This window comes from Onychostoma macrolepis, chromosome 11 (assembly GCF_012432095.1).
Source record: "Onychostoma macrolepis isolate SWU-2019 chromosome 11, ASM1243209v1, whole genome shotgun sequence".
Taxonomy (NCBI): Eukaryota; Metazoa; Chordata; class Actinopteri; order Cypriniformes; family Cyprinidae; genus Onychostoma; species Onychostoma macrolepis.
Genome location: NC_081165.1, coordinates 5669993 through 5689354, shown reverse-complemented (window position 1 = coordinate 5689354; position 19362 = coordinate 5669993). Strand labels below are relative to the sequence as shown.

Below are 19362 nucleotides of genomic sequence, written 5' to 3'. Positions count from 1 at the left end.
TTGGATTACCTCTCCTGTCTCGCCCCTTTGGATACTGTTCGCCGATCGTTGACCCACGCTTGTCTCTGTTTACTCTTTGTCTCGCCCATGTTATACCTGTTTGCCACTGTTCGACCCTGCCTGTTATGACCACGTCTCTGCTCAATAAATGTCTGCATATGGATCCGCACGTCTCTCGTCTCGTCAGCCCGTAATACAAACAAAACATGAGGGCTCGTGTCATAAAAGCTTTAAAACTCTGCTGTCTTTTGTCACATCCTAGTCTTTATTTTTCTTATTGCTTGCACATAATTTTGCCGGCTTCAGCAGCAGATCACACTATAAATAATCGCTTACTTTATGTCCTCCGTGTTTACTTCCGTATGACCACAGTTTCACCACGGAATTAGGCTACTTTTTCCACTGTTGCTGCGGGATGGTTTTCAACATTGTGGTGGCTGTGCTTTAAAATTAAAATGCAATAATCTTGAGTTTAGTGTTGAGTACTACTGCAAGATTAACCCTGCCTGGTTTAAAATATTTGAAAATGATTTAACCGTTGAAAACATTTGTTAGAAATTTTGAAAAGTAATCAAAAATGTATCAAATGTAATCAGTTACGTTAATTAAGTAATTGAAATAGTTACACTATGTATTACATTTTAAATAGGGTAACTTGTAATCTGTAACCTTCCAACACTGCTTAAATCAAGATATTAGAGATGCAAAATGAAGAACAGTCTTCAGTCTTGTTTTCTGAGAAATTGAACAAAATGAAGTGAGGTTATTCTTAAAACAAGTACAAATATCTGTCAGTATATATATCTGAAAATTACTTAACTGATTTAAGGTTGTTTTTCTGAGACCATTGGCAGATATTTGTTCTTGATTTAATAAAAAACTCGCAAGACTTCTTATCTTCTGTCATTTTGCTTCTTAGGTAAATGCATCTTGATTTAAAACTCTTTAGACATCTGCACTGGAAAACAAGGCAAAAGTACTGAGAAGGAGCGACCAACCAATCCAAATGCTCATATGAGTTTATCTGAGCTTGAGGATCAGCTGGTCTCAAGTGTGTTTCCTCTTGATTGTCAGTGAGCTGCGTGAGCGGATCCAGCCAGAGATTCTGGAGCTGATCAAACAGCAGCGACTCAATCGTCTGTGTGAGGGAAGTTGCTTTCGCAAACTCGGCAACAGACGGAGACAAGGTGCCGAAAGCTCACATCTGCCCATGACAGCCGCTTCTGCGCTGCTCTTCTGTAATGTGAATTTCCTCTTCTAATGATCTTTGTTTCCTCTCACAGAGAAGTTCTGGTTCTGCCGTCTGTCGTTAAATCACAAGGTCCTGCACTACGGAGATCTGGACGAGTCTCCGCAGGGTGAAGTGCCGTTTGAACTGCTCACCGATAAGAGTGAGTGCACTTACGTGACATAAAACCACTGAATATTATTCACATCATGTTTTGCACAGTGTATTCAAACTTATGGTCATTGACCCACAGTTCCCGTGTCGGACATTAAAGCAGTGCTGACGGGGAAAGACTGTCCGCACATGAAGGAGAAGAGCGCACTCAAGCAGAACAAGGTAAAGCCACTTACTTCATCTTCTCCAGCACACTATTGAGCAGAACTGATATATAGAAAGATCTGACATGACACTGTTATTTATTGTCTTTTATTTTTATTTTTTTTTAAATCATCATTATTGAATAATGCATTTATGAAGCAAACATGTTAATATGGTAATATTGCATGCATATTTATTTAAATATGTTCCTTCGGCTGAGTCTGGTTCCTCTCAAGGTTTTACTCCTCTTAAGGAATTGTTTAGTTTGGTTCACTTTTTAAAGCAGTACTATCTGTAAAACTGCTATGAAACAGAATGCACTATACACAAACCATACAGAATATCGCACATTCTATATTCTGTTTCTATGTTATATATGTATGACTGATGTGTTTGAATGGTGCTGTGTTTGTAGGAAGTGTTAGAGTTGGCATTTTCCATCCTCTATGATCCTGACGAGGCTCTCAACTTTGTGGCACCCAACAAATACGAGGCAAGTCTCGAAAACAACTCAGTTCTTTTAGAAATGCAGAAGTTCAAGGACTGTTTGTTATTCAGTAAACTATGCATTGTTAATTAGGGCTGTGAATCAACTAAAAATATTACTCATTATTCGCACAGATAGTAGTGATCACATATGATCTGTTGTGTTGTTTTCCATGGACTCTTAATTTGATCACTTCCATGGTTTCTATGGTTGTATTTTGCTTCATTGTTGCATTGTTTTTAGTTGATAGTTCATCATTACTTGATAGTTCAGACAAAAATGAAAATTATGTCATTTATTCACCCTTATGAGTAAATTATTAGAAGATATTTTGAAAAGAATATGTGTAACCAAACAGTTTCTGGCCCTTAAAGGGATAGTTCACCCAAAAATGAAAATTAGCCAAAGATTTACTCACCCTCAGGTCATCCTAGGCGTGTCTGACATTCCTCTTTCAGATGAACACATTCCGAGTTATATTCAACATTGTCCTGTCTGTTCCAATCTGTATAATTGCAGTGAATGGTGCCCCTGTTTCTGAATCTGAAAAAAAAAAAGTAGCCATCCATCGCAGAACTAATCCACACGGCTCCGGGGTGTTAATAAAGGACTTCTGAAGCGAAACGACACGTTAGTTTAAGAAAAATGTCGATTTCGTAAAATTTTATAAACCGTTTAGTCCAGCTTCCGGTCTCTCAAGCAGGCACATTCCCGACAAGCCAGTTGAGCATATGACGTAGGCAGAATGTGTTCATCTGAAAGAGGAATGTCAGACACGCCTAGGATGACCTGAGGGTGAGTAAATCTTTGGCTAATTTTCATTTTTGGGTGAACTATCCCTTTAATCAAGGTCAAGGTCAAGGTCATTTTTATTTATGTAGCACCTTTAAACAACATTAAATGCTGACCAAGGTGCTTCACAGTAACAAAATACAATGATAAACAAAAATACAAGGTATCAAAATTCAATGAACAACATAAAACCTAGTAAAAACAGGAATAAGAAATTCACTCACTAAGACCAACATATCCAACAACTATGAATAGGCCTGAGAAAAGAGATACGTTTTCAATGATGATTTAAATCCAGATAAGGAAGAAGATAATCTAACAGATTGAGGTAACGAATTCCACAGTTTAGGGGCTAAAACAGAAAAGGCTCTATCACCTTTAGATTTCAAGCGAGATAATGGGACAGTTAATAGATTTTCAGAGGAAGATCTAAGCGATCTCCGAGGTGAATATGGACAAATAAGGTCTGAAACGTAAACAGGAGCCAGACCATGCAAGGCTTTAAATACAAAAGTTAAAACCTTGTACTCAATTCTAAATTTAACTGGTAGCCAGTGCAGATGTACTAAAATAGGGGTGATATGCTCCCTCTTCTTCTTCCCCATTAAGAAGCGGGCTGCGGCATTTGAACCAGTTGCAAACGTGAAAGGGAAAACTGGTTGAACCAAAGCATATAAAGCATTACAATAATCAGGCCTTGTAGAAACGAAGGCATGAATAACATGAATTCAGCATGAATTCAATGGAAGTTTAATGACTACCATTGTAATTTCAAAGTAAAAGGGGACCAGAAATTACCAACATTCTTCAAAATATCTTCTTTGTGTTCAACATAAAAAAAAGGAACTCATGCAGGTTTGGAACAACTCAAGGGTGAGGAAATGATGACAGAAATGACAGTGATCTTACATCGTTCTGGATTACTTTCTCTTGTAAAATGAAGTCTGCGAATAGATCCATGTCTCAACTCTTCTAGCAACAAAGGGATAGTAGCATACACTGAATCCTTGCATACTAAGCAAGTATTTTAACAATATTTATTTAAAGGCATTTAATTTTAACCAATAATATTGATAAATTATGATCATTATATTTTTATGTGAGGATCTAACTCCTGTATCACAAGTATCACTAATATGCACCTACACCATAATCTTTGTTCACACTGCTAGTGACATGATGCCAGTGTGTTAATTCTTAATTATTTGTACATATTTCCCCATCCCTAACAGTTAACTCTGCTGAAAAATCCTGCATTGCTGGTCACCAGCATAAGTATGCTTGGCAGGCTGGGACCAGCTTGGAATGCTGGTGTGCTGGTGTATCTTTTGGGTGCTGGTATTATCCCAGCAAAACCACAACAAAACTCATGTATGCATTACATATTGTGTTTCTTAGTTGTGTTCCTAGCTAAATAGAGGCCAATTATCCAATTAATTTTAAGAAATTATTATAAGAAAAACACATGATGCAGGTTCCGTTTAATGGCACAGCAAAACCTTCAGTGTTAAACACTGCTCAGTTTACATTTACATTTATTCATTTAGCAGACGCTTTTATCCAAAGCGACTTACAATTGAGGAATACAATAAGCGATTCATCATAAAGAGGCAAATAAACACAGGAAGTGCTTGAAATACAAAGTTTCAGGCATTGTTCAGAGTAATACAAGCTAGAGAGGGAGAGGTTAAGGAAAGAGAAAGCAATTTTTTTTTTTAAGATGAAGTCAAATAATGACGGAAGAGATGAGTTTTCAGGTGTCGCTTGAAAATTGTCAGGGAATCAGCATTCCAGATAGGGGTGGGAAGTTCATTCCACCAGCCAGGAACGGTGAATGAAAACCTTCTGGAAAGTGATTTTGTGCCTCTGTGATGGCACCACAAGGCGTCGCTCACTTGAAGATCTCAGACTTTTGGAGGGAAGGTAGATTCGTAATAGTGAGTGGATGTAGGCAGGTGTTGAGCCTGTGGCTGTTCTATATGCAAGCATCAATGTCTTGAACTTGATGCGAGCTCCAATCGGGAGACAGTGCAGGGAGATAAAGAGAGGTGTGACATGGACCCTTTTGGGTGATTTGAATGTTTTAGAGAATTTAATGTTTTGAAGAGATTACGTGTGTCAGATGCGCTGTTGATCTTGTTGTGGAAATATAAAGACTTGGCAGTATGGACTTCAGCAGAGAAAGATGGAAGCAAAGACTAATACGTACTCAGGTCTGATGGATCTTTTGATTTGTGCCATTTTCTCTCTGCTGCCCTGAATTTGGACCGATGGTCACGAAGAACATCAGAGCCACTTAAACACAGAGGGGCAGCCTGTGCTGGCCTGGAGGAGAGAAGACATATATTGTCCAGACAAGAAGTTAAAGTGGAGCACGAAGTGTCAGTTGCTGCGTTCACACCCAGAGATGAGAAATGTGTGGGTGAGGGAAGAGAGGAGGATACTACAGAGGAAAGATGGGAAGGTGAAATTCCAGAGACCCACAGAGAAAGAGAGAGGTATAGAAGAAGAGATGCATATAGAACGCAGGTGAGCAAGATTGCGCTGCCGTCTGCGTTTGATGTAAGAGCGTTGTTGCGTGACAACAAGAATGTACTGGAAACACATGATAGAGGTGTAAAAAGAAGATAGAAAGGGAAAATAGGAAATAAATACTTAAGTGCATTGCCGGTTTTGTTGCTCAGTTAAAGTCGCACAGGAAAAAGTTGCAGGTCTTTACACTCATAGGTCTTCACAGTATTCACACTCGGAGGCTGAACATGAGGGCTGGACGCTTCCGCACCAGCGAACTGACTCCACTTAAATGCACAGCTAATCCACTTGAGTGGAAACAGCTATTGATACCTTTGCAATTATCACAACAAAGCCTATAGCACGCAAATGACGAAAATAAGTGCGGTACAATTTGCCACTTAAGCGCGAATTAACAGGTAGCAAACAGTCTTTTTGTAATTTCTAATTACAGCCAACGGCAAACAACATGCACAATCAGCATAAACATTTTAAACAAAACACGAGGTAAATGAATGAATCCTCCCAACTAGCAGATATTTACTCTAATCGACAGTAACAGAAAACTTGTATTAAGCAAAACACTTACGTGCTCTTGCCGTCTCCACAGTCAATTCGCTTATCCTGAGATTGGAAACTGCTCAGCAAGTTTTAAATATTCTTACAGGCGCTGTCCACGCCTTTCTAATTATCACACCTAAGCCTATAGCATGCAAATGGATCGAAATCGAAACTAAGTGTGGTACAGTTTGCCACTTAAACACAAATTAACAGGGAGCAAACAGTCTTTTTGTAATTTCTAATTACAGCCAATGGCAAACAACATGCACAATCAGCATAAACATTTTACATAAAACACTCAGTAAACGAATGAATCCTCCCAACTAGCAGATATTTACTCTAATCGACAGAAACAGAAAACTTGCATTAAGCAAAACACTTTTCGCGCTCTTGCCGTCTCCACAGTCAATTCGCTTCATGGCCCCAATCCATGGAGTAAAAGTAACACTGAAGCAGTGTTGCAGTTAGTGAAATAAAGTCGATTCACTTTACAAGATTAGTGATGACACTTGCAGTTAACAAACAGAATCACTGAAGATAAGAGGAACAACAAGAACAGAAAAAAGAGAAGAGACGAGTAAACAACACAACTACAATTGACTCGCAGCCTTAGATGAAATCAACTGCAAATGAAATCAATGGTATCTCACCAGAGCATGCGTAAACAACTGCAAACACATCACAATGTTCAATTTTTATAAACCATTTTGTCTTTATTTCTTTTGAATGGTCTGTTTGAAGTCACTATTATGGTGATTTGGGCACTATGCCCTTGACTTTGGTTGAATGAATTCTACTTCAGCAATTGTTGAAATTGCATGCTATCACTGTTGTCTACAATATTTCATGCTCCTGGCTGCAATGACATACCTTTTACTTTGTACACTTTTTTGGAATCAGTGACTGACAGCTTGATAATTTTCCATTTTGACCTTTCATTATTAAGAGCATTTTATTAGCAATAGCACTTATCATAACCCCACTGTTACCGAACAATCTGTTTGATTATGGTGTTATTAGCTTGTTTTGCAATGTACCCCAGGTCTTTTAAACTGATTTTAAATTATTTGTGCACAGATCCTTTGAAACAGAACATAAATCTTTTGAAATGTTTCACTGGTTTGATTTTTTTTTTTTTTTTTCTCACAACTTTAGATAATATTTATCAATAATATAATCCTTACTAAAACAAATAAAAATGTAAAATTTTCAGAACCGGCTTCACCAGCTCCATTATGCTGGTCCACCATCTGCATCATAGCATCACTAAGAAGCATAAACTAGCCTGGACCAGCATGGAATTCATGCTGGTTTATTCTGGATTTTTCAGCAGAGAAGAAATCAAAATTACAATTTATGATCAAAAATTTAAATATACCATTTACGAGCCTTATCCAAAACACAATGACCAAAACAAATGTAATTTTGACAGTAGAAATTCACACCGATTACACACTGATTTGTTTGTAAATTAGCACACAGTATTTTACATGTCTTTACAGCTTTACATATATTAAAAAACCGTTAAGGTTTAGAGTATCACTTTCATACATATGTTATGTGCAGCGGTGGCTGAGTTGAGTCAAAACAGGGCCACATATACTTGCAAAGGAATTGAAGTATTGCAAAAGAAAATAAAGTTTGCGAATTAAAATTAAAGTATTGAGAAAAAATAAATGTGATTTTTGCAAACAAAAATAAAGAATTGCAAAATATAAATGAAACAATGAAGCAATGATTTTGCAGTACATATTTTCCATGGCCATATCATCTAATTTATTTGCAGCACTGCTTTTATTTTCGTTTCAGTCAAGTTTGAGCTTGCGATACCGTCATATTATCACGTACCCACAAATTAATATATCGTGGCCATGACAAAACTAAACCAAAAAGACTAAAGCCTCAGTTTTTGAATCTTACAGTGACAATCATTTCTTAATTTATGTCAGGAGTTATGTACATGAAAAACGTCGATATTGATATGAAGCTTGAGTCTTAGACCTTTTTTAATTATGTATAGTTTATTAAGTTAATTACATTCTTTTACATTAAAACTAGCAGTAACTCTGAACTAATGTAAACAAAGACTTTTATACTGTGGATAAAACAATTTGAGCAACATGAGCAGGATAGATGCTATATCTCCGAGGGTGAGCAGTTAGGGATCATGTATCTGCATTATGGAGGAGTTAGGGATGGAGGAGGGTAAGCGCATGTCTGTGTGACAGACTAAGGCAAGTGTGAGTACGGATGATCTTATATATCTTATTAATTGTAGTGGGAGGAGTTACGATCACCTGAGCATCAGCTGATGCTGCAGTCACGCCGTGGTCTGCCTGAACTTCGCTCGAGCTCCATTCATCGCTCAAAATATATTTCAGTCAGGACTCTGTTCGAGTCAGAATATTGTACAGGTCCTGAACTTTATATTTGGCGGTAGGCTTCGCTCTGAAGGGTTCAGATTCTGAGCTGTCCACAGGCAAACCTCCCTAAGTTTGAACCCCCAACACAAAGAAGTAGTAAGTTCAGTTCTAAGATCATTCAGGGAGTGCACTCCTTATCTTCCTTATTTGCCTGTTGATTCAGCCTATGTCCCTCCATCAGTAGCCACTATGCTCACAAGGTTGATAAACTACTGCACTTCCTCAATCAGCTGTCCTCAAACCATCAGTGGACTTTGGTCTGTGTACCTCCCACTCTCATCGATTGGTCTTCTCTGTTCAACGTCTCGGCCTCTGCGTTCAGGCTGATTGTCACGCTAGTGGATACACTCGTCTCGGCTGGTGGAGATGGCATATTTCAATAATGATCAGGAATGCTGTACTCTGGATAACTGGTGAGGATAAAACCAGAAAATTTATGAATATTGGACATAACGTTGAATAACTTCATGAGAGGAAGAAATAATGCTTGAGTTATTATCCCCCCAACAATATGAAGTAGCTACACGGGAAGCTAGGCAAGCATTGTCTCCTTTGACATAGCCATTGAGGGACTGAAGATGATGATGTGCTTGCATGAGTAGCATTATCACACTATCGTTAAATGAGCGATTTAAGAATAATTACAAATGTAGCAACGTCAACCTGCAGCCCTAGAAAAAAAGTGTGAAGAATGAATAGGCTAAATAACTGTTAATGTTGACCCTCTTAATAGTTTTATAAGTTGAAATGAAATGAAGTCACATGTAGCCATTGAAATGTCTGTCATCAAAGTCCCTTCTAGGCGAGTCATATCATGCGAATCAGTCCTTGAAACGTCTCTCAGTTAAACAGCTCAGCTCCTCTATCCTTGAACGGGGAAACACTACTCCATCAAAGGTTATCACCAAGTCTCTGACTAAACATCTTCATAAAAATTGCCAATAAATCTGACAATGACTGTCTCATAATGCTTTCTAAGCACACAAATCACGAAATTGCGTTTTCTCAGGCTGACCAGTCAATGCTTATGCGCTGTCCTAATTGCGCGTCTCAGAGCACCGACCACCTCCATAGCAACTGGATCCTACAACAGCAGCCGAAGGAACCCAGCTAACATAAGACCAGCGGGCCACTGGTGGCAGAGTCGGCAGCCCACCGGCGGATGCCGCCCACGGTTCACCGGCGTTTTGCTCATCGTTATTCCAGCGGACCACCAGCGGCAGCCACCGCTTTTCCGACAGCGGTCCGCTGACGAGCCGCTGGTTTATAATTACTGTTTACTGGCGGTCCACGGTCGGTCCGTGGCTCATAATCAGTTCGATTACGCTAACCAAAATATCCTTGCACACAATAATGGATCAAAAACAATGTACAATGACAATTGCAAATTTATTTTCAGTGAACAGATTAAACATACAAATGCATACAGTATATTTATCAGATGGTTTTATCCAATGTGACTTTCAAATAGAAGCATTCAATTCACATATGTCCATACAAAAGTCAACCACAAAATTAACCATGGTTTATCTATGATTGTTGTAGTAAATTCACAGTAACTACCATAACCATGGTCTTACTACAGCATAGTAGTAAACCTATAGTAACTACAAACTTCACCATGGTTTCAAAAACTATGGTTACCACAGTTTTACTCCAGCATTACTAAAATATTACTATTGTAGAACCATGGTATCAAAACCTTAGTTTGAGAAAAACTAAAAAGCCCTGATTACTACAGTTATGATTACTAGTTTTACCATAGTAAAAACATGGTTAACTGTTGTAAGGGTACACTGCTTATCACAATCAAAGCAGCTTTAGAAAATTTCAAGGTTTCAAAAAAAAAATCCTATCAACAGCATGAGGTGACTGTGACTCAATGGGGAGCATCTTCTGGCAACAAATTAATGTCTATATGTCAATAACTCTAAGATAATATAAGTTATGTGTTCAAAGTCATGTTAATTTAAACAGACAACCATTAAAGGGTAAATTTGGTGAATTTAAATCCACTTTATACTGTCACAAAGTCTGTAATATGTAAATAAACAATACTCGGATAATGCTAAATATTATTTGGCTGACAAATAAATAGGTATATCTCATGGAACTCAGAGAAAGATTAAACATTGTTCGTTCACATATATTACCATCATAGTAACAATACAAAGTGGGTTGAAAATCACTCGATGTATGCTTTAAGGCAATGATTACAATACATAACATTTGTCAGGTTGGTATGTTCATCTATAGTTGCTATCATCTGGGTCTTCATGAGTGTTGGCATCATCTGAAGTCACCACAAGTGAGGCTGGATCCAAGCTGTAGTAACTCTGGGATGGGAAACCTGAGAGATAGAAACAGGAAAACAAAAAGAGAAGAATTAGCATAGATGCTGTTCATATTATTTCAGGCAAAAGATGATCATACGCATTTATTACTAGAGTACAAGGTTATGAGTTGATATGTGAACGCTTGGCTAAAAGATGTACTTTTAATCTAGATTTAAAAAGAGAGAGAGTGTGTCTGAGCCCCAAACATTATCAGAAGGCTATTCGAGAGTTTAAGAGTAAAATGCAAATAATCTCTGCCTCCTTTACTGGACTTTGATATTCTGGGTACTACCAATAGTCCAGAGTTTTGTGACATTATTTAGCTTACTTTGCTATAATTTGGTTAAATCACAATCTGATTGTATTCTATATCCCTTAGTAAGCATATAATTTGTCCTCAGTATTCAGGGAACAAACACAGTCTCACTCTAAAAAGTAGTTTTATAGTTCATTCAAATTAAATGTTTTAATTGGTCAAACATTTAGAAGACTACAGCAAGTTATGTCAATTAAAATGTAACACTTTACTCCATGTGTTTTATATGTTACCTCAACTAAGATTTATTATTTGGGCATCATAAGAAATTGCGGGGGAACTAAAACATACAGTATATTTTTATAGTTTAAATTATTAAAAATGATTAACTGGTGTTTATCAATCACTAAAAACACACAATTTACAACACATAATAGTCATTATTTAATAACAATCTCAATTTATAACATTTGTCATACAGACTAAACATACAGGATTAAAGAAAAAAAGTCACCTACATCTCGGATGGCCTAAGGGTCAGTAAATTAACAGAACATTTTCATTTTTGGGTGAACTATCCCTTTAAAGCTCCAGCTGACAAAAAAAAATGAAGCAGGAGTTACAGTATATAAAATCAAGTCAAGTCACCTTTATTTATAATGCACTTTATACAATACTGATCGTGTCAAAGCAGCTTTACAGTCAAACAGGAAAATAGTTTGTTAATAATGCAAGAGGACATTAACAAGTCATTTTTCCAGTTAAAGTCAGTTCATTGATGATTCAATGAAATCATCATTCAGTTCAGCTCTCTTCCAATAGTGTCTATGCAATCAGCCAAGCGTCCCCAAATAAGCAAGCCAAAGGCAACAGTGGCAAGGACTCAAAACTCCATCGGTGACAGAAACGGAGTAGAAAACCTTGGGAGAAACCAGGCTCAGTTGAGGGGCAGTTCTCCTCTGGCCAGACGAAACCAGCATGGCATGGTTTAATTCCTGCACAGGTCAGATTGAGCAGAGGACTTGTCTGGTTCTTGTGGTCTTGTCCCGATGGCCAACGAGGTCTTCACTGGGGATCTGTCTCAGGAGCTCATCTAGTTGACATGGTCTCCGCTGACATTCAGGGCTGTAGAGGTCGTCTCTAGGTGCTGATCCACCATCTGATCTGGATATGGACTGGATCTGGTGGCTATGGTGACCTCGGAATAAGAATGAAACAGACTAATATAAGCGTAGATGCCACTGAGAACAATAAAGCACATTTTAATTGTAGTAAACTCTAAATATTTACACACATTACCTGGAATGAAAACAATAAACTCCTAGTCTTGAAGGTACACACAGTATGTAGTTGCAGTGGAGCGGTCTGGTGTTTGGTGCCTTGGAAGAACTGACTGGGTTGCATCTGAAATCTTGCAGTGATGACAAAGCACCAATGAAACCTTTGGCCACACCCTGATGGAGAAAGAAAAGTACATTTTAAGTTAAAAAAATTAAATTATATCCACTTAACAACTCATAAAACACTTTCTAAATGTCCACTCAAAAAAGTTGGATATGTTGCATGATTTTCTCGTTAAATTTAGTCTAAAAAATAACATTTATTTAGTGCAACTCACCTGACTCGTGAACTTTACAAGATGGCGGCGCTGTTTCTCCCGCAAAGTCACTCAGGCTTGTGCACGTGCGGAATGATCTCAGTGTTGGCTGGATTTGTTTTTATTAGTTTAGTCAACATTTAGCATTCTGAATGTTGACTGGATTTGAAAATAACCATTCATTTAATATTTTTTAAAATATACTTGTGCAGACTTAATATGTCTTCTCAACTAAGCACAAGCAATAAAAAGAGTTCAACTTAAATATTTGGTAACACTTCATTTTGATAGTCCACTTTAGACATTCTACTAACAGTAAGAAACTTTGCAACTACACGTCAACTAGCAGTCATTAAGACTATTAGTAGACTCTCTGCTTAATAACTTCTAACACTTTATTTTCATGGGTCCACAACATACAACATACTGACTATGAGAAACTTTACAAGTATATGTCAACTTATTCTACTAACCCTAAACCTACCCTACTGAGAGTTAGTAGACATGTAGTTGCAAATTAATGAGAATTAGTTGACACGTAGTTACAAAGTTACTTATAGTTAGTAGAATGTCTAAAGTGGACTATCAAAATAAAGTGTAACCAAATATTTTTGCCCTTTCAACATTTAGTTAATTGGGTTTTTTACAGTGTACATATGCCGCAGTATTATTGAAGTGTGAGGAACATCATAACTAATTTACACAACTGTTAAAAAGTCTGGGGTCAGTAGGAGTTTTACATCTTTGATGTCTCTTATACTCACAACTCAAAAAACAGTTAAAACAATAACATTGTGAAATGATATTACAGTTCAAGAGAACAGTTTTTTATTATTATTTGAATGTTAAATTATAATGTATTGCTGTGATCAAAGCTGAATATAACATCATTACTCCAGTCTTCAGTGTCACATGATCCTTCAAAAATAAATCTGATTTGCTGCTCAAGAAACATTTCTGATTATTAACAATATATAAAAAAAGATGTGCTTTTTAGTGTAAACTTTTTTTTTTTTTTTCAGGATTCATTTGTTACGGGGCTGACGAGACGTGAGACGTGCAAATCCATATGCAAGCTTTTATTGACAAGAGACGTGGTCATAACAGGCAGGGTCGAACAATGGCAGACAGGTATATATAGGCAATGCAAAGAGTAATCTAAAACGGGCGTGGGTCAGATGACAGCGAACAGTATCCAAAGGGGCATGACAAGAGAGGTAATCCAAAACGTAAGTGAGAGTCCAGGCAGGGAAAAACACAATCCGAAAAAAGGCAAGACAAGGCAAGACTAGGGAAACTAACAAGGCTCTGTAGGGCAGCGATAATGCATACTATACTCGGCAGTGAGGGAAAGAAAGTCCAGGGTTTAAATAAGGCATGTAAACAGTGCAATGTGTAATCTGTGACAGCTGTGTGTGATCAGTGCCATGAGCTGTGTGCATGTGTTGTCAGTGCAATGAATGATGGGAATTGTAGTCTGGTGAAATGCAACGGTAGTGTAGTGCATTGCAAGAGTCCATGTGATGAGCGGGTGACCTCTGGTGGTGAGTGAACGGAAGTGCATGGACAGGATTTGTGACATCATTGTTAAATAGACTCCAGACCTTTAAATGGTATTGTACAATACTGTTCTAAAGTTTACAGTCAATGAGGTTTTTTTAATAAAATAATTTTTATTCAGCAAGGATGCATTAAATTGATGAGAAGTGAGAGTAAATATTTTTGTTTAAAAAAAAACACTGTTCATTTTAAACTTTGTTCATTAAGGAATCCTGAATAATACACACAAAACACAAAACAAAATATGAATCAGGAATATTTCCTGAGCAGCAAATCAGCATATTAGAATGATTTCTGAATAATAGTCATGTAAAACTGAAGAGTAATGATGCTGAAAATTAATCTTTGATCACAGAAATAAAATACATTTTAACATCACTCACTCATGTTTGGATGTTAAAACCTTCTTAAAATAAATTTAATAAAGAATTGTAAATGATGCATGGTGATATGCATTTTTTCACTACATATTTGCATATATGAAGTGATTTAATGAGCTTTCTCATGCAGCTTACCTATGTTTCCCACATCTCTGTCAGCAGCTTCCTTCAGAAATTTAGATATGTTGGAGCTTCTCTTCTGTTGTAGAAGTGTTACTCCTGAAACCACAGAACAATTTTTATCAATAATTGTTTGCCATTAAATATCAAATCACGTTTTAACTAGATTCAGTTAATACATGCTCCTTTAAGTGACGTCACCGATTAACAGTAAAGTTACAGCACATATTTTAGGCTAAATAAATTTGTCTAATTCCAATAACCTATTGACAAAACCTTTACAAAGCTATTAAAATCTCCCAACTACACATAAATGTGTGATGAAAAGTCAAAACTTCGATAAATCAGAGCTCAATATACAGAGTTAGCATACATCGTCTGAAAACAGTTGAGATGCTAACGGACTTTTTCGAAGACACTAAACCGTCTTTATGAAGTAAATATTCAACAGAAGCGTATCAATTACAAGAAAGAAAAGTGTCAGGAACAGTTGTATGTAATATTTGTGTGATTTTAGGGACTAAACTCACCTGAAGACGGTGAAAACAGCAGCGAGAGACGCAGTGTTGCAGCTGTCAGTTGGAGAGTTGCCGCCCCGTTTCCATGGTAACTCCCTCCCTGCAGAGTTTGAATGAGACTCAGAGCGCGTTCAAAACACGTCACAGTCACGCATTATAAATAAACATTATATAGAACATAAACAACAACAAAAAAATTTTATTTAATTTTGAAATTTAATCGTTTTGTAGTTATATGACCCATTCATACATAGGTGTAAACTGCAACCCGCACGTGATAGTGGGACAAATTAGCACTTTTATTTTTATTTAATTTCTTTTTTTTTTTTGTGCTATTTTTTTATTAGATTTTGTATTGTTGTTTTTACGATCATTCAAACTATTCATTTCATTTAAAAATGTGCTTGCAGTTTTTATACTAAACTTTTGTTAATAATTATAACTCTCACTATTTTTATTCAGTGCTTCAGATTCCTTTTAACTGTAAAAATGTAATGTAACACATAAATGTAATATATATAATTTATAAAACAAAGATGTCATGTAAGAGCTCAGTAGAAACACAGTACCGAACCGCTTGCCACTGGTGCACCGACGGAGGCCCAGCTGCGGCAAAACGCTGGTGGCGTGCCACCCAAAAAATGCCGGCTGACCGAAAGCGTTTTTAGATTGGTCGGCTCGCCGATGGTGTGCCGACGGTGGTCCGCCCGTATTAAGCCGCTGAATTTGTGCTGCCCAGGTCATTGTTTGCTGGGAACTTAATCCATCAGCAACTGGCTCATAAATTATCAGCCACTCTGTATGCTGTACTCCTCCAATCGGTGTTAAAGGGTCATGAAACCCCCTGTTTCAGCACTGGTTAGTTCTCACCACAGTTTTAAAAAATGCCAAAAAAGTGGGCGTGGTGCGCAGCGGAGGGGAGAGAGGAGACAGACAACATACACCGCTTCAGGTTCAGACAGTTTAATTTCGCTCCCATCGAGTTAAAAACGCAAATAAATGCACAGCCATTTGCACTCTGTATCGAAAACATATATATGAACATGCTGTTGCACCTCTGATACATTTTTAGGCTTATTCTGCTGCGTTTATATAAGCCTTTTGACGGTTTGTGTCACGGAGCTGTAAAAACGGTTACACTCACTAAGTGAATGAATCGCGTTTGTGCCAAACTCTTATTACAAAGCAAAAACAAACGCTCTCCTTCGATCCATGAATGTTTCTCTCAATTAATGTACGCAGTGAATAATTAAGCGAAACATCCTCTCATGGGATAAGAATGTAATAGACGCCGACGCGTCATCGATGTATTATAGTCCATTGCTACGTCACAGACTGTGACGTCAACACAATGTAGATTTTAAACCCGGAAGATGAAAATAGCACAAAAAAAGCTTAAAATTAACCAGTTTGCTCAAACAGTTAAAATGATCGGATGCTAACATTGTCTTATGATGTGCAACACAAACACCTCTGCTAAAATCTCAGAAAAAGTAGTCTGGGGTTTCATGACCCTTTAACAAATATGCAACTTATTGCTAGATAACAACTTTCAGACCCTTTGGAGATTTTCCCAAACGCCTAGCGACAAGCAATGTCTTATGTATATAGAGATATAAGTAGCAGAGAAGTAACCCTTGTCAAAAAATCCTGTAGGATTCCAATAGGACAATTGTATAGGATTTTAATTGGAATTTCTATCGTATTTTGGAACCATTCCTATAGGATTCCGATAGGAATAGTCCTATAGGACAAGACATAAATATCCTGTAGGAACCGGATTTTTTTTTTTTATATTCTAAAGGTGCACTTTTCCACTGTATTTGTAGTACTTACACTGTACTTGCAGTTTGCTTAAATTCACCCTGATGTAGCATGTAATGTAAAAATTTTAAGCCACTGATAATTGATTGATGACACACACACACACACGCACACACACACACACACACACACACACACACATACATACTGTATTGCATCCTCCAATGCAAATATCCACTAGACCAGTTCTAGAATTGGGGAGGAAGATATGAAGCTTATACCAGGAGAACAGAAGTTGAATATAAAAAATAACACTTTACTGTAACAACAATAACAACAATAACAATAATAATAGCAAATACAATCACATCACAACACAAAGCAATAAAACATCAAACAGTAAGTAGAATTTGATATCGTAAATCAGTTTAATTTCCCTTTGAGGTGTATAATACTGTTCATTTCATGCGATAAATGTAATAAAGTTCAGTTTGTGTTTAATGTAAAAAGAGAGAGAGAGAGAAAAAACACATCCAATTCAGTTAAGGGAAAACCGGGGAAAAGTATGAAAAATACTGTATCCAATATATTTCAAAGCAATCAATAATGCTCTGTCAATTGACCATATGCACAATTACTTCCTGGTTTTAGATGAGCCAGCTCCGTCATTTCCAGTCAGTTGTACTGTGCTGTAAGAGGCGCACCCTTTGCTTAGTTTCTGTACAAAATCCATTCACAATTTGAAGAAAATTTTTGTTTATCCAAGAGGACCAAACGTCCACGTATACCATTTCAGGAATGACAAACGCGGGTGTTAAATATTACGCGGGTAAATCTGCTAAATTGTTCAGGGACTCATTGCTATGATTGACATTGATAATGGAAGACAAGCCAATGTCAAAATATAGCTGTGCATTAAGTGATTCAGACTAAATTTAGAGTAGCAAAACTACAACAGTAACAAGTCTGTGCTGACTGAATATATTTAGCAGCTTTTACAGTTAAAGATAAAACTTAAAAAATGTAGTTAATAAATTAAATTAAAAATATTTCAAAATATTTAATGCATTATTTAATTGTTATACCATTAATAATGAACTTATTTAATTTTTAGTTAACTAGTTTATACAATTCTCCCTTATATGCTGTTGGTGTCGGGGCATATTTATTTATTTATAAAATGACATGAGACTTTGTGATTCCTGCACTTGCTATACTTTATACTTCAGTACAATAAAAGCACACAGATTTGGAGTTGAAATGGCAGCTGAGCTAATGAGTGATCCTCTGCTGCCATCTACTAGTTATAATGATAATTTAATAACATTTTCATCTTAAAAGTATTTGTTTTTCGCTAGGAGACACATTTCTTTCATTTCATCTTCATGAATGAAAAGTATATCTATAAAGTGAATTTTACTGCACAGCCATAGAGTCCTGTTGTGAACTTTTATCTTCTAAAGTTTAGGCAACTCAGAAGTGAAGACCATGGAGACTTCGGGTCGTATCTTCAGCAGGATTCTTTTATTGAGAACACAAGCTGTTGGTAGCTGTAGTCATCGAAAATCTCAACTAAAGCAGTGATACATTGTAGTTTAAATACATTTAGGGGGCAGTGCTTAGGAATGGAAACAAAGCACCTGGGTGATGACCTTAAAGCATGCAAATTAAGTATTCAGGTATAGCATCCTTCCCCATTTAACCACTCCTAATCTAATCAGCCTAACTGCCCAAAGATTGGGGCAGGGGCATCAAGAGCAATTACAAACAAAAGGCAAGAGTCTCCGTCGTCTGGCTCATTTCACTTACAATAAGAGAACAGGAACTGGCAGGGACCTCGTGCTACAAACTTTGTTAAACAGAATCGTTCATCTGATGTCATCATCTTCACCATAAATGCTAAACACAATGTATATAACTTCTTCAGTTTGTATATTATTACATTGGAATCTAAATTAAACATTTAAATAAATTTGTAATCCCACAGTTGAGAAGGCAAATATTATAAGTTTTTAAAATGTGTTCATGACTATGAAGGTAAGTTATTGATTATCAATAATACCATTATGATGTCATTTGGGAGATAGCATCTCTAGCTACCTAAAGTTAAAGGCATCATCTATCATTGTTGTTATGCTATCATTATTTACCATGTTGCAAATATTATAATTTTTTTCTCGATTTCTGACAAGAATGAGGCAGAAGAGGTCTCAAGAGTCTCTACCTATATAAACCACAACATTAAATCAGCTTTACCAGAAGTTTACGAGCTGGCTTGTTATAAAAGATGTATAAAGGATCATTTTAAATGCAATAATCTATCTTGTCTTTTTTTATTTATTTTATGTACCATATGGTTTGTTTTTGTTGTTGAGTATATTATTTATGGGTTTTATTATTTATTTTTTTGACATATGTTGTAATTAATTACAACATAATTTAATTACTGTAATCAAAGTTTTTCTTTTAGTTTTAGAAGTCTGTTTTTGTTTCGTTTTTTCATTGTTTAGG

General features: G+C 36.7%; 1 protein-coding gene and 1 long non-coding RNA gene across 6 annotated transcripts in view; one reads left to right on the top strand and one right to left on the bottom strand.

Annotated features, from left to right (window-relative positions):
• elmo2 (engulfment and cell motility 2) overlaps nucleotides 1-19362 on the top strand; it is a 92057-nt gene that overhangs the window by 64309 nt on the left and 8386 nt on the right. For 4 of the 5 annotated variants that reach the window (XM_058791137.1, XM_058791138.1, XM_058791136.1 and 1 more), the window contains 4 exons: nucleotides 1075-1187; nucleotides 1284-1391; nucleotides 1482-1564; nucleotides 1962-2039. In XM_058791137.1, the coding sequence (XP_058647120.1) occupies nucleotides 1075-1187; nucleotides 1284-1391; nucleotides 1482-1564; nucleotides 1962-2039 (382 nt within the window). Of the gene's footprint in view, nucleotides 1-1074; nucleotides 1188-1283; nucleotides 1392-1481; nucleotides 1565-1961; nucleotides 2040-13531; nucleotides 13641-19362 lie in introns of all 5 variants that reach the window. The other variant, XM_058791139.1, reaches the window with a different exon arrangement.
• On the bottom strand, nucleotides 9074-18861 carry LOC131549193 (uncharacterized). The gene is made up of 3 exons (XR_009273356.1): nucleotides 15100-18861; nucleotides 14585-14668; nucleotides 9074-10670 (listed from the first exon to the last, which is right to left on the bottom strand). It is a non-coding gene; the product is annotated as an uncharacterized LOC131549193 (long non-coding RNA).